Raw genomic sequence first — 24690 nt, 5'->3', positions numbered from 1 at the left:
ACATTTGTATAGTTTATTGTATGTATAATTGTCTGTCTCAATAGCAATAACTACAACAGCAAGAAATTGAAAATGAAAAAAAACACAACTATAAGTAGCAAAAATACTACTGAACAGAGTTCAGTCAACTATAGACAACAACTGCAATGAAATTTTTCTTTAGTTTTCAAACTAACAAGATAGTAAGCGAAAAAATATACAATAGTAATGACTGACGGTGATTTTGTGGTTATACTAGTTTTAATAACTCTCAGCTAGTTAAGAGATAGACAAACGTTCAGTGCGGTAATAAATTTTAAGAAAAACGTTAAATGAATGTGAAATTTAGAAAAAATATTAAGTTGGAAAAGGAAAAAAAAACTTAAACAAATTTATAAGGTTTTTATTAAAAAAGTGAAATTTAAAAAAATGTTTGTCAAACTTGAAAAATCATAGTTTTCAAGCATAATTTTGTGACAGCAACAACTAGTTTTATGTTAAAATAACAGAGCTCCAACTGTTAAAACAACAGTTAGAGAGCTAGTGTGGAATTTAACTAAACGAGAGTCAAACAAACATCTGTTAAATGAAAGAGTCAAACGAATTTAGCTTTAACTGTTTTAATAGTAAGTGAGAGCTAGTCAAACTACATCAACGCAAGTTACGAGATCGTTCGTTCTTTTTAGACAAAAACAAATCAACAACAATAACAACAACAAATACTATATAGAAATTAACATTATTATATATACTAATATATATTAAACATAGTATAAATAAATAAATTTATATATAAAAAAAAAGAAAATATAAACATTTAAACCCACATACAGACACACATGCGTCAAGTGAGAGTAAATTTTTTTTGTGTAGATGTGTCTCAGTCAGCCTGTCTGTATGATAATTATCATGGGCCAAATGTAAGAGTAGTAGTGCGGTGAAATCAAATTTAATCAAAAAAAGCTAAAGAAAAAATATAAAAAATTAAAAAACAAAACAAATACCGACAGAAAAATACACAACAACAATAAATATTATAAAAAAAGAAACAAGAAAATTTAAAAAAAATATAATTGAAATATTAAATAAAAAAATTTTAATAATGTTTTTTTTTTTGTGTTTAATCTATTCTAAAAAAAATTGTTTAATATCTAGACAGCAACAATAACAACAAGTGTTTGTTAAAAATTTCTCAAAAAAAGAAAAACACACAAAAAACCCCAAAAAAGAGCAGAAAACAAGTTCGGAGAAGATTTTAACAAGAAAAAAAAAAAAGAAAACAAACAACAATAACTGCAAAAAAGAGGAAAAAAAAACAAACAAAAAATACCTACTACTCTCAAGAAATTAAACCACAACAACATTGTCTGTAATTGTTACGCAAATCAACAGCAGCAACAACAACAACTATAACAATCCCCAAAAATAGCAACAAAATAATCAAGAAATTTATTTTAGCAATTTATGCTAAAATTACCCCCAGTGCAATATTTAACCAAAAACATTTTAAATATTTATATCAAACGTAAGGTAAGTGGAAATTTTTCTCAATTTACTTAAAATTATGACGTGTTACAGAGTTCGATATCAAAATCTTTAATAGATATTAGAGGGGGTGTGTCCCACTAGTCCCACTCTGTATTACAAATACATACATATGTAAGCTTTTTCGTTTGCCCGGTTTGTTGTAAAGCAGGTCTTGAAAAGATTAACTTATTTCGACCCGAGAACAAGCCGAGATCGCAACCACTAAAATCTGATAATACCGTTTCAAGTCTTCAATCTAGCTTAACCCCCAAATGTTGGGTTTGTTTCTCATTCTCCTCTTGCCACTGTTTTTAAATCCGATCTCCTTCTCTCGAATGGTGTCCCTGTTTCCCTAAGAATAATTCTCGAATAGATTGGAGCTCATATGATACAGATAATTCGGTTTCTGGGTTTACAATGTAGATTCCCATGTCCGTCCTATCGCCCAGCTTAAAGTCGTACATATGTATAGCAGCATATGCCGATAATTTACATCTGCTGTTTCGATAGTTTTCGATGTGATACCGATGTCCCAGCTTAAAGCCGTCTTAATAGCCGCAGTTTCCTTTACTTTTATGTGTAGAAATTTCCGACCTTTGTATACGTCTGATGTAATCGCTATGGTGTCATGTATATATTTAGATTTCTGAGTTTACAGTGCAGCTCCCCATGCCCATTCTATCTCCAGCCTACAGCCATCCGTAGTAGCAACGGAATCCCATAATTCTATGTTTCACAATTTTCGACCATCGTTTAATACATCTGACATGAGCTCTATATGCCTTTGGATACTACACCTAGAGGTAAGAGTCCATAGAAATTCGCCAGATTATTACCTATGTTTTCGTAGAACTTCTTTTTGGATCCGCAATAGTTACAAACAAATTTCGAAATATATACCCGGACAGGAAACTCCTTAATTAATTCTACTAATTCGGTACTTCAAGATCTGACCGCGAGGACTTAACCACACGGTTAAGTAGACTTTAAACGGTACACCACTGCCTATGGAGAATACTGCAGGAGGCTCCATGTCGCTAGTGATAGTAATGGTCTTTAACGTAAATCTGCCGAGAGGATAACCTGCTGCGTCCCTATCTAACCACAGACTGCTTAACTCCTTTTAAAGGCTAGACACCAACTCTAACACAACAGAAACTCTACCTCTGTCTAACATTCATCGGCCGGAGCCGCACAGCCGCAACTCTGAGATGACACCTGTTAATCTCCTTGTTAATCTCAAAGTCCACAGGATTCTGCGGGTAATTGGTTCCAGTGTTAGCAGATGGGCCAGCTCAATATGGTTTTAAGAACCTCTGACTTATATCCTATATGATCGTGGAGCTTCTATGAAATATGTTGATCCCATGAAACTTGTATAATAATGAAAGTGCTAGTGTTATCTTGTCCAAGCATGCTCAAACTCCTTAATCATAATGCTCCTAAACGACTGACTGATTTGTATAGCTGACTGATGTGTAGTTCTGTTTCTATACACCGATCGTAGAAGTAGTTTGATTATGCATTACAAGTATCTATTTATGACAAGACAAGTCCATATCTCGTCTCACTTGTTACCAATTTTCCAACAATATCAGACGATTTAAAGACTACATAACCTTATGTCATAGAATATGACAGAGATAAGAGATTTCTCAAGTCAATGATTCAAACAGTGAAATAATATTTCACCAACAAATTTTAAATTGTAAAAAATTTTAAAAATAATCTGCTATAAAACGTTATCTGATGTTAAAGAATTTTACAACAAACAATAAAAAAATAAAATTTTAATAGTTAACTAAGAGACCCTTTCCTATACTACTAAAAGACCCTCGATTAAGTACTTCTATATTACTATATAATATTAAGTAGTATTTTATATACAATTTAACAGGTATTTTATTTTTTTCAATTTTACTTTCATTTCAATCCATGTGCGCATTAAACTTCAAACATTATCTTTATTTGTTATTTTGTTTTTTCCTTAATAATGGTTCCAAAAATAAAACAATTTTATATACCAATGGGGTCCATATCGCTTTTTACGAGTTATAAGTCTGATAAATATTAAAGCGTACAAAAACAAACTGGAATTGTTGTTGACACTTCAAAAAATTATTGTTCTTATCAAATAATTGGGGTGTTTTTTTTTATAATTCTCTTTTTGCCAGTTTGGGGCGATTAAATGTAGTTGGTTGCTTTTGGGTCCTATAAAAAATAATGCTTTATGCATTTCGTTGTGGCACTAAAAATAATAATAGTTATAAAAAAAAACTTAAAAAAAAAAATAAAAATAATTTTACCTTGGTTTTCTGAAGAGCTTAGTTACCTGTAGAATCAGTTAAAAACAATTTTTGCAAAGTTTTTAACTATTATTTTTATTGCCTGATAATTTGTTTATGATCGATTGTTTTGATAACTTTTCGAAATAAATAACAAAATATTTTGGGTGATTTAATAGTTTATTTTCAATGCATTTTTCGAAAATATTATATTTCAATTTGTCAGATAGTTTATTGCTAAGAGAGAAATAAGACATTTTAAAAAGGAACCAGCGCGGACGAAATTTTTTAATCTTTATATATAGAACATAACTCCTTTAAGATAAATCTGGTAATTACCGAAAATAATTTCATTCTTATTGCAAATCAGTATTCTATATCCCATATACTCTGAAATATAGTCTAATCTAAAGGCGATATCACAATATATAGTCGAAACAATATGTAGTCTGTTCTATAATATAGTCTAGTTTATAGTCTAGTCTATAGTCTGAACTATAGTCTAGTTTATAGTCTGGACTATAGTCTAGTCTATAGTCTGAACTATAGTCTAGTCTATAGTCTGGACTATAGTCTAGTCTATAGACTAGACTATAGTCTGTAGTCTGGACTATAGTCTGTAGTCTGGACTATAGTCTGTAGTCTGTACTATAGTCTAGTCTATAGTCTGGACTATAGTCTAGTCAATAGTCTGGACTATAGTCTAGTCTATAGTATATATTATAGTCTAGTCTATAGTCTCGAATATATTCTAGGCTATCGTTGGGAATATAGCCTGGGCTATAGTCTAGTCCATATTCGCGACTATAGTCTAGTCTATAGTTTCGACTACAGTTTAGTCTATAGTCTGGACTATAGTCTAGTCTATAGTTTCGACTATAGCCTAGTCTATAGTCTGGATTATAGTCCAGTCTATAGTCTGGACTATAGTCTAATCTATAATCTCGACTATAGTGTAGTCTATAGTCTGGACTATAGTCTAGTTTATAGTCTCGACTGTAGTATAGTCTATAGTCTCGACTATATTCTAGTCTATAGTCCAGTTTATAGTCTGGACTATAGTCTAGTCTACAGTTTGAACTAAATCCAGTCTATAGTATGGTCTATAGTCTAGTCAATAGTTTGAACTAAATCTAGTCTATAGTCTAAACTATAGTCTAGTCTATAGTTTGAACTAGTCTAGTCTATAGTCTGGACTATAGTCTAGTCTATAGTTTGGACTATAGTCTAGTCTTTAGTCTCAACTATTGTCTAGTCTATAGTCTCGACTATAGTCCAGTCTATAGTCTCGACTATAGTCCAGTCTATAGTCTCGACTATAGTCTCGACTATAGTCTATTCTATAGTCTCGACTATAGTCTATTCTATAGTCTCGACTATAGTCTATTCTATAGTCTCGACTATAGTCTAGTCTATAGTCTCGACTATAGTCTAGTCTATAGTCTCGACTATAGTTTAGCCTTTAGCCTGTACTATAGACTATAGTCTATAATCTGGACTATAGTCTAGTCTATAGTCTGCACAATAGTCTAGTCTATAGTCTGGACTACAATCTAGTTTATAGCCTGGGCTATAGTCTATAATCTGGAATACAGTCTAGTCTGGACCATAGTCTAGTCTATAGTCTGGACTATAGTCTAGTCTAGTCTATAGTCTGGACTATAGTCTAGTCTATAGCCTGGACTATAGTCTAGTCTATAGTCTGGACTATAGTCTAGTCTCTAGTCTGGACTATAGTCTAGTCTATAGTCTGGACTATAGTCTAGTCTATAGTCTGGACTATAGTCTAGTCTATAGTCTAGTCTGCAGTCTAGTCTATAGTCTGGACTATAGTATAGTTTATAGTCTGGACCATAGTTTAGTCTATAGTCTGTACTATAGACTAGTCTTTATTCTATACTATAGTCTATTCTATAGTCTGAACTATAGTCTAGTCTATAGACTGGATTAAAGTCGAATCTATAGTTTAATCTATAGTCTAGACTATAGTATAGTCTATAGTGTGAACTATAGTATAGTCTATAGTCTGGACTATGGTATAGTCTATAGTCTGGACTATAGTATAGTCTGAACTATAGTCTAGTCCGTAGTCTGGACTATAGTCTAATGTCTGGACTGTATTCTAGTCTAAAGTCTAAATAGCTCGAAATCAAAGCTGCAGAGATCATTTTTAGGTTTTAAAATTTTACTCAACTCTAGGAAAACTACAGTTTCGCATTTTCCGGAAATTGAAGGCGTAAAATTATAATTTCCAATTTTCTTTATGCAAAACAAATCAATAAAATGTAAAATATGACTTTTGTTTCCTAGTCTAGAGGCCAGTTATTATTCATTTAGTGACAGGGTTGGAAAAGTCTGATTAAGTATATAAAAATTACAAAGAAATTTCTAAAAATAAATTCTGATATTTAACACCCAAAGAACAAAGTCCGTATAATTATGACTACACAAAATTACAGTTACATTATTAATTATGATGTTATTGTTAAAAAAAAAGTATTGACAGAGTAGTAAAAGAAAGATTTCTTAAACAAATTTCTGTATTATAAATGTTATGAACATTGCTAGGGTCTAGCAGCAGATGTTGGTATAGAGTGCAGAGGATTGTGCTACTTCTGCCGACGGTTTTCTGTAATGAATCAATTCTTTTAAATCTTCCTTAAGGATTTATTAATTTCTTATCAATTTCCATTTTACGACTTAAAACACACTTATTTTACACAATCGCCACAAATGGACAAAAGAACAATTGAATTTGTTTTTTTTTTAATACAATTGCCATTGTTTTTTTGTATGAATATTAGAGCGTTATAATAAATTACAACAAATAAAAAATCGTTTATAAAACTCAAGTTGCATGTCGTATTAAAATAATTATTAATATTTTATAAACATATTTAATTGCTTATCATATTTTTTTAATACTTAATTTGTTTTCAACAATAAGTAGGTATTTATTAATCATAATCTTTATAATAAAAATGCATTTTTTTTATTTATATTTATTTTACAGGTGTGAACCCAAGCCACAGACAGCCTGAACGATATTTGTTTTTTTTTTTGTATCTGATTAGATATTGGTCATGTTATAAATTGAATTTAAAGTATGAAGGGTCTAGAGGAGGAATTAACAACAAATGTACAATTGATTTCGATTAAAAAGCAAGAAAATATTTTAACAATGGATGCGATAAGCGATAATCCAGAAGAAACTGGTAAGTCCTACTATAACAAAAATTACTTGTTAAGGTTTTAGTTTTGCAATTTTCCAAAGAAAAACTATTTTCTATCAAATTGCATTTAATAACTATTTAGACAATTTGTTTTTATGTTTTTTCTTTTAAATATGATTAATTATTTCATGGGCTTTGCATTGAACAATAAATACTGTCTGGTTGATAACCTAATTCATATATATGTATATATATTGACACTCACAAAAGATCATACAAATATTCAAACATACATATCAGTGTCATTAGTTAATGAGTCTGTCTGTCTCTTATAATTTTTTGTCTTATAAATAATAAATAATACCCCAGTATTATTTAAATATAAGTACTACAACAACAATAAAAACAAGTATAATTAAAGTATATTATTTATTTATATAAACATTTAAGACATCGAATTGCAACACAAGTCTGTGTATTCGGTTATTACGAATTTTATAGATCGACATCTTTATCACAAAGTCTAAGACTCTAACCAGAGATTATAAAGAAATGGCAAGCCCTTTTCTGAAAAGGGGCGTAATTAACCACGCAGTGAAGTTGTTAATCAAAATTCTTCTTTTAGAAATTTGTTAAAGAAATATCGAGTTTGAAGTCTTGATTATAGATAAGTCTATAGTCTTGACTATAGATCAGTCCACGGTATTGACTATAGATCAGTCTATAGTTTTGACTATAGACCAGTCTACATTCTTGACTGTAGATCAGTCTTCATTATAGATCAGTCTGTAGTTATGACTAGAGATCAATCTATAATCATGACTATATACCAGTCTATAGTCTTGACTATGGACCTATATATAGCCATATATATATAGTTTTGACTATGGACTAGTCTATAGTCTTGACTATAGACCAGTCCATAGTCTTGACTATAGACCAGTCTCTAGTCTTCACTATAGACCAGTCTATAGTCTTCACTATACACCATTCCATAGTCTTGATTAAAAACTAGTTTATAGTCTTCATTATAAACTATTCTATAGTCTTGACTATAGACCAGTCTATAGTTTTGACTATGGACTAGTCTATAGTCTTGACTATAGACCAGTCCATAGTCTTGACTATAGACCAGTCTCTAGTCTTCACTATAGACCAGTCTATAGTCTTCACTATACACCATTCCATAGTCTTGCTTAAAAACTAGTTTATAGTCTTCATTATAAACTATTCTACAGTCTTGACTATAGACCAGTCTATAGTCTTGACTATAGACCAGTCTATAGTCTTCATTATAAACTATTCTACAGTCTTGACTATAGACCAGTCTATAGTCTTGACTATAGACCAGGAACTATGGAATGGTGTATAGTGAAGACTATAGACTGTTCTATAGTGAAGACTAGAGACTGGTCTATAGTCAAGACTATGGACTGGTCTATAGTCAAGACTATAGACTAGACCATAGTCAAAACTATAGACTGGTCTATAGTCAAGACTATAGAATAGTTTATAATGAAGACTATAAACTAGTTTTTAATCAAGACTATGGAATGGTGTATAGTGAAGACTATAGTCTGGTCTATAGTGAAGACTAGAGACTGGTCTATAGTCAAGACTATGGACTGGACTATAGACCAGTTTATAGTCTTGACTATAGAACAGTTTATAGTCTTGACTATAGAACAGTCTATAGTCTTGACTATAGAACAGTCTATAGACTTGACTAGAGAACAGTCTTTAGTCTTGACTAGAGAACAGTCTTTAGTCTTGACTATAGAACAGTCTATAGTCTTGACTATAGAACAGTCTATAGTCTTGACTATAGAACAGTCTATTGTCTTGACTATAGAACAGTCTATAGTCTTGACTATAGAACAGTCTATAGTCTTGACTATAGAACAGTCTATAGTCTTGGCTATAGAACAGTCTATAGTCTTGACTATAGAACAGTCTATAGTCTTGACTATAGAACAGTCTATAGTCTTGACTATAGAACAGTCTATAGTCTTGACTATAGAACAGTCTATAGTCTTGACTATAGAACAGTCTATAGTCTTGGCTATAGAACAGTCTATAGTCTTGACTATAGACGAGTCTATAGTTTTGACTATAGATCAGTATATACTCCTGACTGTAAATTAGTCTTTACAGTCTTGACTAGTCTTTGGTCTTGACTATAAATCAGTCTATAGTCTTGACTTTTAGTCTTGACTAAAGATCAGTCTATAGTCTTGACTATAGACCAGTCTATAGCCTTGACTATAGATCGGTCCATAGTCTTGACTTTAGATCAGTTTATAGCTTTGACTATAGATCAGTCTTTAGTCTTGACTAAAGATCAGTCTTGACGAAAGATCAGTCTATAGTCTTGACGATAAACCAGTCTATAGTCTTGACGATAAACCAGTCTATAGTCTTGACTATAGACCAGTTCGGTCCATAGACAAACTATAATTTGGTCCATATACTGTTGTATTGTAACGTTATCAGAACAATAAATCTATACTAACTCTATGATAAAACTAATGTGTGTAACAGCCATAATTTTCCACCGAAACAATTAAAATTTAATTATTGCATTTTCTGTGCAAATGACTTGTAGAACTAAAAAAATAACCTGATATTGACACAATTTTTATCTTTATTGTTCGGTGTTGTTTTTTTTTTTAATAAACGATCAATATAATATTATTGGAGAATAACAAAAAAGGGCATTTGAAATAAAAAAAATTATTAACAATTAATAATAACTAGTTAAAATCACGTGTAACGCAAAACAACCACAACTATAGAACAAATTTAAATATAGAGTTAAACAAAACAAAAAAAAGTTACAAAACATTATTTTTTTATAATTTACTTTGTTTGATTTTATTTAATTTTTTTGTAAAGTGTGTGCTTTTTATTGTTTTTTTCCTACTGAAGTGACTAATTTCCATAATTCTTAAGAAAAACACAAGGGCTGAATGTATGAATGACTGGCTGACGACTGGCTATATGTAAATTCCATGTGACTGGATTACCCCCACTAGCCCCAAAGTATAAAAAAATAAATAAAAAGACACCATGAGCCAGGGCTTTAACATATGCAAAACACTCGATTCTTATTTTCTGTTGCTTTTTTTTGTTGTTATTAATTTTTGCATAAATACAAATAATTCCTAACAGAATTTAAAATACCCTACTAAAGTTAACAATATGGTGATATATTGAGGAAACTTTATAGGCCGGCTGTATTTCTTTTTATTTCTACACGACTTCTATCCTTGTCGGAGGATGTTGTTCGACAAAAAAATAAAGGAAAAAGTAGCAATTATTCAAGTACTCAGAGTAGGTACATTTTCATTTTTGTCACTTGAATTGTATTTGTATGTTATGCTTGTCTCCTGATGTAGGAGTGTAAAGTAGTAAATGAACGTTCGCACTGAAACAGTGGGAGACAAAAGTGGGTAACTATAGCTGAAAAGCTTCATTTGGTAACACTGAGCTTATATTACCAACGAATGCATTTAATAAGGATTATAGTCTGGTCCAAAATGTCTAACTTTAACTTTAATCTGGACTCGTATTGTCTAGAGTCAGGATTATAGTCAATAGTCTAGTCTATAGTCTAGTCTATAGTCTAGTCTATAGTCTAGTCTATAGTCTGGTCTATAGTTAGTCTATAGTCTGGTCTATAGTCTAGTCTATAGTCAGGTCTATAGTCTAGTCTATAGTCTAGTCTATAGTCTAGTCTATAGTCTAGTCTATAGTCTAGTCTATAGTAGTCTATAGTCTAGTCTATAGTCTAGTCTATAGTCTAGTCTATAGTCTATCTTTAGTCTAGTCTATAGTCTAGTCTATAGTCTAGTCTATAGTCTAGTCTATAGTCTAGTCTATAGTCTAGTCTATAGTCTAGTCTATAGTCTATGTCTTCATAGTCTAGTCTATAGTCTAGTCTATAGTCTAGTCTATAGTCTAGTCTATAGTCTAGTCTATAGTCTAGTCTATAGTCTAGTCTATAGTCTAGTCTAGTCTAGTCTATAGTCTAGTCTATAGTCTAGTCTATAGTCTAGTCTAGTCTATAGTCTAGTCTATAGTCTAGTCTATAGTCTAGTCTAGTCTATAGTCTAGTCTATAGTCTAGTCTATAGTCTAGTCTAGTCTATAGTCTAGTCTAGTCTAGTCTATAGTCTAGTCTAGTCTATAGTCTAGTCTAGTCTAGTCTAGTCTAGTCTAGTCTAGTCTAGTCTAGTCTAGTCTAGTCTAGTCTAGTCTAGTCTAGTCTAGTCTAGTCCAGTCTAGTCTAGTCTAGTCTATAGTCTATAGTCTAGTCTACAGTCTAGTCTAGTCTATAGTCTTGTTTATAATCCTGTCTATAGTCTATTCTATAGTTTTGTCCGCGGTTTTGTCTTCAATTCAATGCAAAATTCAAATTTTGAAGATCTGTTGGTATTTGAAAAACGTTTGAGAAAGTTAATAGCGGAGGCTTTTAAACTTTATTTGTAACTTTTTCTCTAAGATTTTTTTTATCATTAATTAATTGCATGTCTACCAGACTGGACTTTGTACCAAACAACTACCATACATAGTTAACCAAAAGCGGAAGAATATCGATCAATAAAAAGACATTCCGTCTGATGAGTTGCAAAACTATTAAATTAAATAAGTCAAGAACAAAAATTTTAACACGAGCTTTCATCGCAACCGGTTTAACTATACAAAACCAAAGTTTGTCTAGACTGAAAAAATATACCGGCAGGTCTAAAATTGAACTTGTTTGTAAGACAAACAAACAATAATAATAATAATAAAACACCTATAATAGAGTTAACCACAATGGCCTTTAAATGACTGACTGACTGATTGACCGAACGATGAGGATGGTCATAGAAAATAATTTAAAAAAAAACTTTAATTTAAAAGCAAAAATACACAATAGATTTTAGGCATAAATTATAGTTTGTTTACAAAAAAAAAAATTAAATAAATAAATTACTAAAGTGTTAAGTAAAAGGAATTTTTGTAGTTTTTGTTGTTGTTAAGCTAAATAAAATTCCAAGCAGTGGAAGTAAAATGCCGGCTTTTTGAACTTAAATAACCTCAACTGGCTGCTTAAAAAAAGTCATTTAAATTTTACTTAGTTTTTGTTATAAAAAATTTTGCTCTTCACTGTTTTCGTTTTATATAGAAATGAAGAATTACTTACATGCCTTCATTTGAGTAGTTTATTTTATGAAAAAAAAAAGAAAAATGAAAAAAATAACATATCAAAGCCCTGCATTTCAAAGCCCTTACGAGCAACAACTTAGTCAGCCAGGCAAGACACGATTTTTTACATGAACATGACAAGCATTTTATAAAAAAAAAATAAAAATTTTTTTCTTTGCATTTTGTTTGTTGATGTAAGAGCAACTATAAAAATATGTTTTCTGACGACAACAAAAATTATTGTTGTTCAGCAGTTTTTATTCTTTAAATACTATTTTTTGCATTTTATTTTGTTTCATTAACTGCAAACAAATGCATTTGTTGTTGTTTAAACCGGGAAGGGAAGTGTCACTAAAGAAATAAAGTCAAAATGCTGCAAATTGCAGCAGAAACACATTTGTTTTTGTTTTTCTTTTTTCATAATAATTTATGATTCATACTTTATATCCATGTTGTTTTTGTTGTTACATTTCCCTCTGCTGATTTACAAATTTTTTTGTAAATTAATCTTGTGAATGTTAAAAAGCCGATAAAAATATTTGTCACAAATAAACATGTTTTCGTTTTCGTTTTTTTAATTGCCAGTTTAAAAGAGATTGTAAGTTTAATGGTGAGAAAATAACAAATTAAGAAAAATTAAAAAAAAACTGATTTGAAAACATTCTGAAATTTTCTGAAGCTGAAAACATGCAGATTTGAGGACAACTAAAGAAGGATTTGTAAACTTCTAAAATATTAAACTTTTGAAAGTGTGACAGTCACTTAAGCCCTGTTCATCTCTTTGTATGTTAAATACTCTGGAGGGCTTAACATGAGCTACTGCCTTAATGGTCTAAGCTCTTTTTCAACCACAATATAAGCTAGAGCCGATTTATTACCGCCCCCTTCGTTATTTTTGCAAGGAATGACGGACACCATGTCCATGAAAAGGCAGTTTTCTCAAGTATTTCAGCTATATAAGTAGTCCCCGATCAATCTTCAGACTATATCTGAAGCCTTTCTCGACAACCACAGCCTTAACATGAGCTACTAACTTAACGGTCTAATAAGTGGTACCCGATCAATCTTCAGACTATATATGAAGCCATCCTCGACAACAACAGCCTTAACGTGAGCTATTACCTTAATGGTCTAAGCTCCTTTTCAACCACAATATGAGCTAGAGACGACTCATCACCGCACCTTGTGATTTGCAAGGAATGGCGGATACCATGTCCATGAAAATGCAGCGCTCTCAAGTATTTCAACTATATAAGTAGCCCCTGATCAATCTTCAGAAGCTTAAATAAACACAACATCTTTCGTTTCGGCAACAGCTCCTAAGTAGTGACGTATTTGATAGACCAAAGTATGGGGGCACTCTGGGGACACATTGCTATATATCAGATTTGAATAGAGTAAACCACTAAACATATCTCTCTCCAACACAAAGACTTATAAATTAATCACCATTCAAACTAACATACAGACTTTATATGCAACACATTCTCACATCTTGAACACACTCACTCAGCATCCTTTGATTTCTACTCATTTCCACTATATAGGCCCCACAGCTATTTCTGTACAAAGTTCTATTTAGTCGACAACAACACAGGTCTCACACCCTTTTCTCACTCAGCATTCCGTCTTTTTGATATCAACTCAATCCCTGTAAATAGTCTCTATAGGGTTCTATTTAGTAGACATACACACGGGAAATTTATTCCAAAATATTACACTCATCTCACCCTACTGGATACCTATGACTCACTCAGCATCTCGTACTTTTGATATGAACTTATTCCCCGTAAATAGTCCCCACATTCAATTATCTATAGGGTTCTATTTAGTAGACATACACAGGGGAAATTTTTTCCAAAATATTAACTCAGTCCCTGCAAATAGTTCCCACATTCAATTCTCTATGGAGTTCTATTTAGTAGACATACACAGGGGAATTTTTTTCCAAAATATTACTTACACTCATCTCACCTAACTGGACACCCTCACTCAGCAGCTTGATCTTTTGATATCTACTCATTCCCAATATATAGTCCCCACATTCAATCCTCTATAGCACCGCAAACTGATTGATTCATAAAAACATTCTCTTTTCGCGATTTTGGTTTCAACCATAACCACTACGTCTACTACGAAGGGACCTCTTCAATAAGCAGAATAAAACAAAGTCGAAGCACATTGTCTTGGTCCTTCGAATACTGAATTACATGACATTAGTTACTTAGGTTAGGTACTCTGGTGATATCCAGAATCAAATTACTTCCCCATTCAATAGTTTCGTCAGACTAGAGGTACTAAGAGCACCTTATTCGCCAAAATTGTAATAATAACAAGGTTTAACAAGGCGTTTAACCAAGGTAACATACATCTTAAAGAATGTTCGTCAAACATGTCTCATAACCAATTTTTATATTTCTCATTTAGTTGGTAATCAATATAATTATTTGATTCTATAGAAAGTGAAGTCGATTGAACGATGTTCTATCTGATATCTGTTCTTATGTTTATTGACAACAACTTTCTTAAGGCCTCAGATTTCTTTAAGAACCAGATCTTTAATAAATCTATCAGATATGCTTTCTAGAAGTTTGTTATCGAAATAAGAAAAATTGGTTCAGTAATAACGAAGTATAACTCCTAAAAAACCCCAAGATTTCTATACTATTAATATAGTATATAAAGTCTGTTGAGTTTTTCCGAAAAGTCATTAATTGAAAGCATATATCAGCCATCAGTTCATAATATACTTATGTATATATAACATCTTTCAGTCATCTATTTAACTTATCAAATACTCATTGTAAACCCCGTAAAATTAATTCATTAGTTGAGCAACTATTAAATAAATATTTGCCATATACTCTGTCTTACATTAAAATCAACAAATATTTACATTTAATATCTGACATTACATAAGTTTAACAAGATTTTTTCGATATTCAGGGGTAAACAACTAGCAAAACAGGTGTAATTAATGTAATGTCTAGCATAATAAAAATATTAATTTAAAGTAAATAAAAATATTTATATTTTAACAATATTGACATGTATTATTTATAATCTTATTTAAAATACATATATATTTGTATATATTTCGAAAGATATTTTTCTAATTGAAGTTCCACATTGATCATTTGAATTTGATATGAAATCGTGGTCCGAACTTAACTGATTTTAAAAAGCTAACCTAACCTAGCACGATCGCACAGATAGACAGACAGACAGTTGAAAGTTAGAATATCAAATCAGAATACTGATCAGATCTTTATATAGTGGCTATAAGAAATCATGGTCCCAACTTAACTGATTTTAAAAAGCTTCGTCTTTGCTTGGTATTGTATTTTTACGACAATATGTTAACCTTGATCGCACAGAGAGACAAACGGACAGTTGAAAGTTGTAAAATCAAATCAGAATACTGATCAGATCAGAATCTATTTAATTGATTTACCTTATGATGAGCGTAGAAATTTCCTGTACTAGCTCAGATCGATATTTTCTTTAGGTAGAAAGGTAGGTAAGCAGGATGTGCATGCGTTTACTGAAGACCCAATTGATTTCATCATACTGATCCTTTTTGAGATCTGTAAAGAGAAAAAGGTTAATAAATTAATACATTTCGATCTAGTTAGTTAACCAGAATCCTATCAATCAAATTAGTTGCACATAGAGATTATCTTTGAGATATTTAACCTAACCTGGCCTCCGGTAGGTTTGTGCTTAGTGTTCTAGTCTGATAGAGCGGAGGTCGTGGGTCCGATTCTCACCTGAGGCACTGGTTAAGGAGCGCACAACAGGCCCGATAGAGGCCTAGGTGTATTTCTTCGGATTCCATGTGTATACATCCTCCTTTCAAACTAACTAACTAACCCAGATAAATACATTAAATCTTACAGCAAATTTGGACCCAGCGTGTTGAACCTGTGTTCCGCCAAGACTGAGCTTTGTCTTTCCTTAATCTTGACGGTGTATGTATATTCGAACAACAGAACACTACACTGATCGGGAAGTTTGAAGGATACTTCCATTGTGTAATACATGAAAGCCACTTTCTACACCATGATTTAGAGATACTAATGGCTCTAAATCTTTAACAATCTGTTTTGAATCCATTTTATTAAAACATGATTTATAGGTTCAGTAATCAATGTTAACTGGAATTTATCCCAGACAATTGTGTATGGAGGAGGGAGTGACCTGACTGAGTTATAAGTCATGTACCAACTGTCTTGAGTCAAACGCCTTGTCTTACGTCAGGCTTAAATTGAGCCTTAAGTAGTGTGTGTGTGTAATCGTGTGTGTTAAAATTTAGTTTACATGTCATAGGAGCTATTACGATCATACGAACGGTATGACAAAAATAGGTATATCTTTTAAGATCTCCTTGTTCTTGTTTTCTTTGCCCAGATGTTAGTCTTCAAAATTCTATCAAAGTACGATCGCTTTATAAAACGAGATTTTTACTACTATGATCTTGTTTTCTCTGCACAGATGTCTGGAAAATTCTATCAAAGTACGATCGCTTTGTAAAACGTCAAATATGATCATGACTTTGAATGATCTGTCTAGCAACGGCAGAGTGTAATAAATTAGCTCTCTAATGCTTTTGTGAAAGCGAAAGTGTTTATGAGAGAGTTGTTTGCTAAAAGCTGTGTGAGCTTACTTACGTTTGAAACCCAAAAAGCTTTTGTTCTACAACTGATCTAAGTTAAATTTTAAAATGTTTATTTCCTTAAGAATAGTAGTTAAAAGAACAAAAAGAGAGTGAAAAGCCAAAGAGTGAAAAAATTAACACTCTAATTGCATTTATGAAAGTGAGAGTGTTTATGAGAGAGCTTTTTGTTAAAAGCTGTATGAGCTTTTATACGTTTCAAAGACAAAGATCTTTTGTCTGATAACTATTCTAGGGCAGAGAATGAAAAACTAGCTCTCTAATTGCATTTGTGAAAGTTAGAGTGCATATGAGAGAGCTTTTTGTTAAAACCTATGTGAGCTTATTTATGTACGTTGGAAAGCTAAAGTGCTGTTGTCTGATAATTGCATTTGTGAAAGTGAGAGTGTTTATGAGAGAGCTTTTTGTTAAAAGCTGTATGAGCTTTCATACGTTTGAAAGACAAAGATCTCTTATCCAATAACTGATCTAGGGTAAATTTTTATCGGGTACCGATAGAGAATGAAAAACTAGCTCTCTAATTGCATTTGTGAAAGTGAGAGTGCATATGAGAGAGCTTTTTGTTAAAACCTATATGAGCTTGCGTACGTTGGAAAGCTAAAAAGCTCTTGTCTGATAATTGATCTAGGGCTAATGTTAAGACGATTATTTCTTTAAGAATAGTGTAGAGAAGAGAGAACGAAAGCTCTTGTCTGATAATTTATCTAGGGCAAATTTTAAGACTGTTACTTCTTTAAGAATAGTAGAGAAGAGAGAAGTAAAACAAAGATCGATCGTTACTTAAGACTAATCTCTACAGTATTGAGAAAATATAGTTTTTTATAGAACGTTTACTTCTTTAAGAATAGTGTAGAGAAGAGAGAAGTAAAACATAGATCGATCGTTACTTAAGACTTATCTCTGCAGTATTGAGAAAATATAGTTTTTTATAGAATTGGAATAAGAATTGGGCAGCAACAATCTAAATCTAAGGGACCAAATTTCCTCCGAATTTTCTCTTTAAAATGAGAGCTTTTAATAGACCTAAAATACTTAAGAAGATTGATCATAAATCAGATTACCAAGGGCTAAGCTTTGAGTTAACTCCATTAAGAAAAGGAATCGAAAATACTTATTTCCAGTTCAACGAAATTTCGGGTTAAGATGAGTTTTAGGGATTTCTAGTTGAAAAACCCCGACATCTTTAACCAGATGACTTAACAGATTTATAGGTTTTTCTTAAAATGAATAAATTTTTTTTTTAAATATAAAGATTTCTTGATTAACACTTACACATACTTAGAAAAATGAAAAAAAAAATTTATTATATTTTGTTAATATTTTGCATGGAAGAGTGTCGTAAAAATTGTTTATGACTTTTTTTCTTTTTTTAATAACAAGACAAACATAATTATAGAGACATGGTGGTAGTGGCTAATATGGGTGTTTGCATAGACAACATACCTAGAGTAAGACAAATACAGCTTTAAATGTATGTGTGTGTTTAAGTTGCTGGGTAAGTGTGTATGTGTGTGTTAGACTGAGCATTTATTGTGATAAGACATATCTAACTTTTTGATTTGTATGTTATTTTGTTGCTGCTTTCATTAAGTTCTAAAGCTTATTTATTATTTGTGAGCAATAACAACACCGGCAGCAATAGCAATATCAACAACAATACTTATTGTTGTGTTTGAATATTTTCACTCTCTTTTTTTTCTCTCTTGTTTAGTTTTCTATGTATATTTTTAATATTTTTCTTTTTATTTTGTTTGCTTTGACTTGTTTTAAAGGGGCCGGCGATCTTAGATTTGCTGTTGATATATTTGTTGTTGTTGTTGTTGCTGCTAGTGTTGTTGTTGTTAGTTAGTTAGTTGTGTTGTATTAGCAATCGTAGTATTAACCGAAGACGTTGATTAGTGTTAAATTTGTATAAAGCTTCTAGCTGTAGCCTGCTTGCTGCCTTCTTGCCACCCTGAGCAGTTGTAATCGTAGTTTTGTTAACAATTTTTGTTGGTTTATTTTTATTATTATATATATTTTTTAATTATTTATATTTTTTCGCCAACTCTGACAACCAATTCATTTATACTGCTATCAACCAGCAACAGCAACAAAAACAATAAAAAAATATATACAACAAGACACAATAAAATACAGTTTAGTACGTGTCTACAACATTTCTATAGATTTAGTCGGCATTTTGCGTTAGAACATAACGATCGTGTATTTTTGGATTTGTGAGAAAATTTTTTTGCGGGTTTTTTTTAAAAAACGTCTTTACTTGAAACGTAATTTTTTTTAAAATATAAGTAAATAATTTTTATACAAAAATAAAATCAAGTGAAAAATTTTGCAGAAAAATTATAAAAAAAAATTTAAAAAAAAAATTTTTTTCAAATTTAAATTTTTTTTAAAAATTAAAAAAGAAACTTTTTAAAAAATTATTAAAAATATAACAAAACAAACAAAATGCTCATATTTAAGAATTTATTAAAATTTTGCTAAAAGCAAATTCAGACACAAAACACTGCCTGCTCCCATAGACCCATCAGTTCCGTCTAATAATAACAAAACTAAATGCTAAAAATTAACAGCAAAAAATTAAAAAATTGTGAAAAAATTTTTTCAAATAGAAAATAAACAAAAAAATTACCATAAATAAAAAAAACAAATAAACAAATACTAACTAGAAAAAAAATCAATATTTATTTAAGATTTCTTATTAAGTGTGCGGCTCAAGTTAATTTGTTTAACAAAATTATAAAAAAAACCCTATTCTCCTTATAACCATTTTTTTGAAAAAAAAAGTGACAGTCTAGTCAATTCACACATATATAACTTAAATAAAGTGTTTTTAAAAAATATTTTTAAAATAAAAAAAAAAAATAAATTCTAATGTAAAATACACAAAAAAAAACAAAATTCATTTAAGCCTTAAAAACAAATATTAAATTTTAAGCTAAACAAAAATTCTATTAAATAATTAACAAAACGCCAGTATAACATCCATAACAATCTGGTAGCCAATGTTGCCAAATATGCTCAAAATGAAAACGGAAATTATCACTGGCAATGGCTTCGATGATTCATATATGTTTGAGGATCATTTATTACACATGATAGGTAAATATTAATTTAAGCCATTGTTTTTTTAACTAACACTTTTTAAAGTTTTTTAATTAAAAGCATAAAGTTTTGAAAATTTAAAAAAATAAAAACACATTAAAAGTTTTTATGATGTCTGCTTCGTAACATAAAAAAGAAGTGTCTGGTTAACCATTCAGTATTATTAAAAGTTATAATGGCTTTCTTACTATTTAATTTTTTAAAATTAAATAGAAAAAACTAAATTGTTTACAAACAAACAATAATATTTTATAGAAATTTACTTTGTTTTATATCGGAATTTTTTCGCTAAAATAAAGCAACAACAAAATTGTAATGGAAAGTTTAAAATTTGCTTATGTTTCTTCGAACCAGACCTTAGATCAACTGAATTCTTGTAGCTCTATCAGTCCAAATTTTACTAATTTCTTCTTCAGTTCTAGTTCTGTTCTAGTTCAGTTCTAGTTCTGTTCTAGTTCTAGTTCTGTTCTAGTTCTGCTCTAGTTCTGTTCTAGTTCTGTTCTAGTTCTGTTCTAGTTCTGTTCTAGTTCTGTTCTAGTTCTGTTCTAGTTCTGTTCTAGTTCTGTTCTAGTTCTGTTCTAGTTCTGTTCTAGTTCTGTTCTAGTTCTGTTCTAGTTCTGTTCTAGTTCTGTTCTAGTTCTGTTCTAGTTCTGTTCTAGTTCTGTTCTAGTTCTGTTCTAGTTCTGTTCTAGTTCTGTTCTAGTTCTGTTCTAGTTCTGTTCTAGTTCTGTTCTAGTTCTGTTCTAGTTCTGTTCTAGTTCTGTTCTAGTTCTGTTCTAGTTCTGTTCTAGTTCTGTTCTAGTTCTGTTCTAGTTCTGTTCTAATTCTGTTCTAATTCTGTTCTGTTCTAGTTCTGTTCTAGTTCTGTTCTAGTTCTGTTCTAGTTCTGTTCTAGTTCTGTTCTAGTTCTGTTCTAGTTCTGTTCTAGTTCTGTTCTAGTTCTGTTCTAGTTCTGTTCTAGTTCTGTTCTAGTTCTGTTCTAGTTCTGTTCTAGTTCCGTTCTAGTTCTGTTCTAATTCTGTTCTAATTCTGTTCTGTTCTAGTTCTGTTCTAGTTCTGTTCTAGTTCTGTTCTAGTTCTGTTCTAGTTCTGTTCTAGTTCTGTTCTAGTTCTGTTCTAGTTCTGTTCTAGTTCTGTTCTAGTTCTGTTCTGTTCTAGTTCTGTTCTAGTTCTGTTCTAGTTCTGTTCTAGTTCTGTTCTAGTTCTGTTCTAGTTCTGTTCTAGTTCTGTTCTAGTTCTGTTCTAGTTCTGTTCTAGTTCTGTTCTAGTTCTGTTCTAGTTCTGTTCTAGTTCTGTTCTAGTTTTGTTCTAGTTCTATTCTAGTTCTGTTCTAGTTCTATCTAGTTCTGTTCTAGTTCTGTGCTAGTTCTATTCTAGTTCTGTTCTGCTTGTGTTATAGTTGTGTTCTAGTTCTAGTTCTAGTTCTGTTCTAGTTCTGTTCTGTTCTAGTTCTGTTCTAGTTCTGTTCTAGTTCTGTTCTAGTTCTGTTCTAGTTCTGTTCTAGTTCTGTTCTAGTTCTGTTCTAGTTCTGTTCTAGTTCTGTTCTAGTTCTGTTCTAGTTCTGTTCTAGTTCTGTTCTAGTTCTGTTCTAGTTCTGTTCTAGTTTTGTTCTAGTTCTATTCTAGTTCTGTTCTAGTTCTGTGCTAGTTCTATTCTAGTTCTGTTCTGCTTGTGTTATAGTTGTGTTCTAGTTCTGTTATAGTTCTGTTCTAGTTATGTCCTAGTTCTAGTTCTGTTCTCTTCTAGTTATATTCTAGTTTCTTGTTCTGTTCCAGTTCAGTTCTTGTATTATTCGCGATAATCATTAAAACTTTTAGCCGTTTCTAATTCTTTATAATTTGCTTTAATTTAAAATTAGCCACAAAATTTATTAATTGTTGTGTTTGCAAACATTTAACAAAATAGTTTGTTAGCACTATTTTTTATAGTTTTTTTTTTTTTTTTGTTTATTAATCTAAATGATTACTTTAAACTTGGCAACAAGTGTTTGTTTACTAGCAAACTATTTCAAAATAGAGAATTTTATCAATAACAAAAAAATAAATATACTATATTTATATATAGTTTAGCAAATTTTAGTGTTAATATTTATGGGTTCAACAACCCATAAATAAAGTGAGTGCATAAGTCCTGGTAGTAAAGGGATAAATAATTTTAAGCAGAAAATAACAGCTCAACAATTATGCCATTGACTATGAAATAACAGAAGGAATAGACGTTAAATTTAAAGATAATTTTATGATTATTTTTTTAAAATTTATTACTGTCTGTGAATGATAGAGAATGAAATTTTATTTTTTTCAACAATTATTTTAAAGATAAACAAAAAATGGTGAATCACAAAATTTTTGTTTGTTTTAGCTCTCGCTGACTTTTCAACAATTATTTGGTAGTTAAATGTTAAATAAGAAACAAATACTCGAAAATAAATATATTGCAATAAGTGGTAGATTTTAATACACTGTAGTCTATACCAACCTGCAAGCAACCTTGACAGAGGTAGTAAATTGTTAAGGGTATTCATGTATGTAGTTTTGATATCTAACCAACAACCATATATTAATTTAGTCAATCGTATGTAAAATTATTGTTTTTCAACTACACAAATAAATAATAACATTAATAATAAAAGTAACCAAAAAAAAAAAGAAACAATTGTATACGTAATAAAACAATTAAACTGATAATACAGACATACAATACATAAGTTTTTTTCTATACAAGAAGCCAACATGCACGATACTTAACGATTATAAAGAACTATATAGAAATGTATGTAGATATTTAGTGATGTATATATGATTGATGTTACATACAGCTAAATATATTTATATATGTATATTTTTTTAATGTATTTGTATGTTGTTAAATTACTGTTATCAAAACTTTTATGTTGTTTTTTTTTTTGGTGTTTTTGCTGAAAAAATTATTAAGAATATCGCAATATCAATTTATATATATATAATGATACACTTGAAATATTTTGTTATAGAAAAAAGTTTGCTTCCGGTAAAATAAATAAAAATAATTCTCCACCACTTAGTCTGATGTGTTAGCTCTCATTTGCTATATCAAACATTAAAATCCCTTAAAAATTGATAAAGTTATAGTAATTTTGCTGCAACAGCCTCATAATTAATATTAATCATACGCCACCTTATACACAAATTGAAAACTTAATACAAATTCCCTTTTAAGTTGGAAAAAGTGAAATATTAAAACAATTTATTTAAGAAAATGAAATAAAATTATTAACAAATTTATTAAATAAGTAACTTTTTTATTTCAAAGACAATAAATCTTTAAATATGCAAACTGTTTAATTAAGCACAAAATTGTCAATAAAATACACAAATTATCTAATTATTTATCTTAATTTATGGTAAAAAAATTATACAGGAAGTGTGTTATTATTGGTTAAATCAAAATTAAGACGTCATAACTACTTATAAGCAATAGTTAAAGCAGTTAATTAAAACAACTATATCGAAGCATTTTGTTAATAAAATTGATAATTAAAATGCTTTTCTGCCTCAATAAAAATTTGCTCTTATAAACACAAAATTTTCTTCAGTGTAAAATTTGCAATTTTTTGTGTGTTTTTTTTTACCAAAATAATCTTTTATTTTAGTTTTTTATTGATTTGACTCATAATCTTTATATAGTCATCATCAATTTATTTTTTTTTTCTTGTATTTCTTTTTTAACACTTCAACGCAATCGAATTGATAAGAAATAAAGGACGCTATTTTTCATTAGATGGGTGGTAGAAGGCGTTGTTATCAGATATTGATATGATCTATAAAAAAATTTGATCAACAAATACTACACAAAACAATATACTAACATTTTAATGCAATACTAAACCCCCTGGTTTTTATGATCGGGGTAAGAGCAGGGATTTACTGGAGTTATTTATTTTCGAAGAATTTTTTGATACTAAAGAATAGCAAAACAATTTTATGGAGAGTCACTTATAATAAGAAATGAAACCATTAATTTAAAGTTCAATTTAAAAACTCATACACAAAATAAAAATTCTAGGAATATTCGCGATAAGGAAATCTTAAAAAAAATTTTTAGAAATATTCTTATTCTTATTAATAGTTCAGTTATAGTTTAGTTCTAGTTCAGCTCTAGTTTAGATCTAGTTCAGTTCTAGTTCAGTTCTAGTTCAGTTCTAGTTCAGTTCTAGTTCAGTTCTAGTTCAGTTCTAGTTCAGTTCTAGTTCAGTTCTAGTTCAGTTCTAGTTCAGTTCTAGTTCAGTTCTAGTTCAGTTCTAGTTCAGTTCTAGTTCAGTTCTAGTTCAGTTTCTAGTTCAGTTCTAGTTCAGTTCTAGTTCAGTTCTAGTTTCAGTTCTAGTTCAGTTCTAGTTCAGTTCTAGTTCAGTTCTAGTTCAGTTCTAGTTCAGTTCTAGTTCAGTTCTAGTTCAGTTCTAGTTCAGTTCTAGTTCAGTTCTAGTTCAGTTCTAGTTCAGTTCTAGTTCAGTTCTAGTCAGTTCTAGTTCAGTTCTAGTTCAGTTCTAGTTCAGTTCTAGTTCAGTTCTAGTTCAGTTCTAGTTCAGTTCTAGTCAGTTCTAGTCAGTTCTAGTTCAGTTCTAGTTCAGTTCTAGTTCAGTTCTAGTTCAGTTCTAGTTCAGTTCTAGTTCAGTTCTAGTTCGGTTCTAGTTCAGTTCTAGTTCAGTTCTAGTTCAGTGCTAGTTGATTACTTGAATATAATGCGTAAAAAACAAATAAAATTATTATATAAAA

At 30.4% G+C, this 24690-nt stretch overlaps 1 protein-coding gene across 4 annotated transcripts in view; it reads left to right on the top strand.

Annotated features, from left to right (window-relative positions):
* The window catches only part of LOC119608703 (transcription factor HNF-4 homolog), a 43497-nt gene that overhangs the window by 2162 nt on the left and 16645 nt on the right, over window positions 1-24690 (top strand). Inside the window, exons 1-2 of one of the 4 annotated variants that reach the window (XM_037963221.1) lie at window positions 1140-1509; window positions 6805-7006. In XM_037963221.1, the coding sequence (XP_037819149.1) occupies window positions 6898-7006 (109 nt within the window). In that variant the 5' untranslated portion in view covers window positions 1140-1509; window positions 6805-6897. Of the gene's footprint in view, window positions 1-1139; window positions 1510-6804; window positions 7007-19201; window positions 19937-24690 lie in introns of those variants that run through there. The other 3 variants (XM_037963218.1, XM_037963219.1, XM_037963222.1) reach the window with 3 other exon arrangements.

This window comes from Lucilia sericata, unplaced genomic scaffold, assembly GCF_015586225.1.
Source record: "Lucilia sericata isolate MDLA Ls3-8-SP2 unplaced genomic scaffold, ASM1558622v1 Contig000873F_arrow, whole genome shotgun sequence".
Lineage (NCBI taxonomy): Eukaryota > Metazoa > Arthropoda > Insecta > Diptera > Calliphoridae > Lucilia > Lucilia sericata.
Note: the sequence above shows the minus strand (reverse complement) of the source record. Positions and strands in the feature narration are given on the sequence as shown.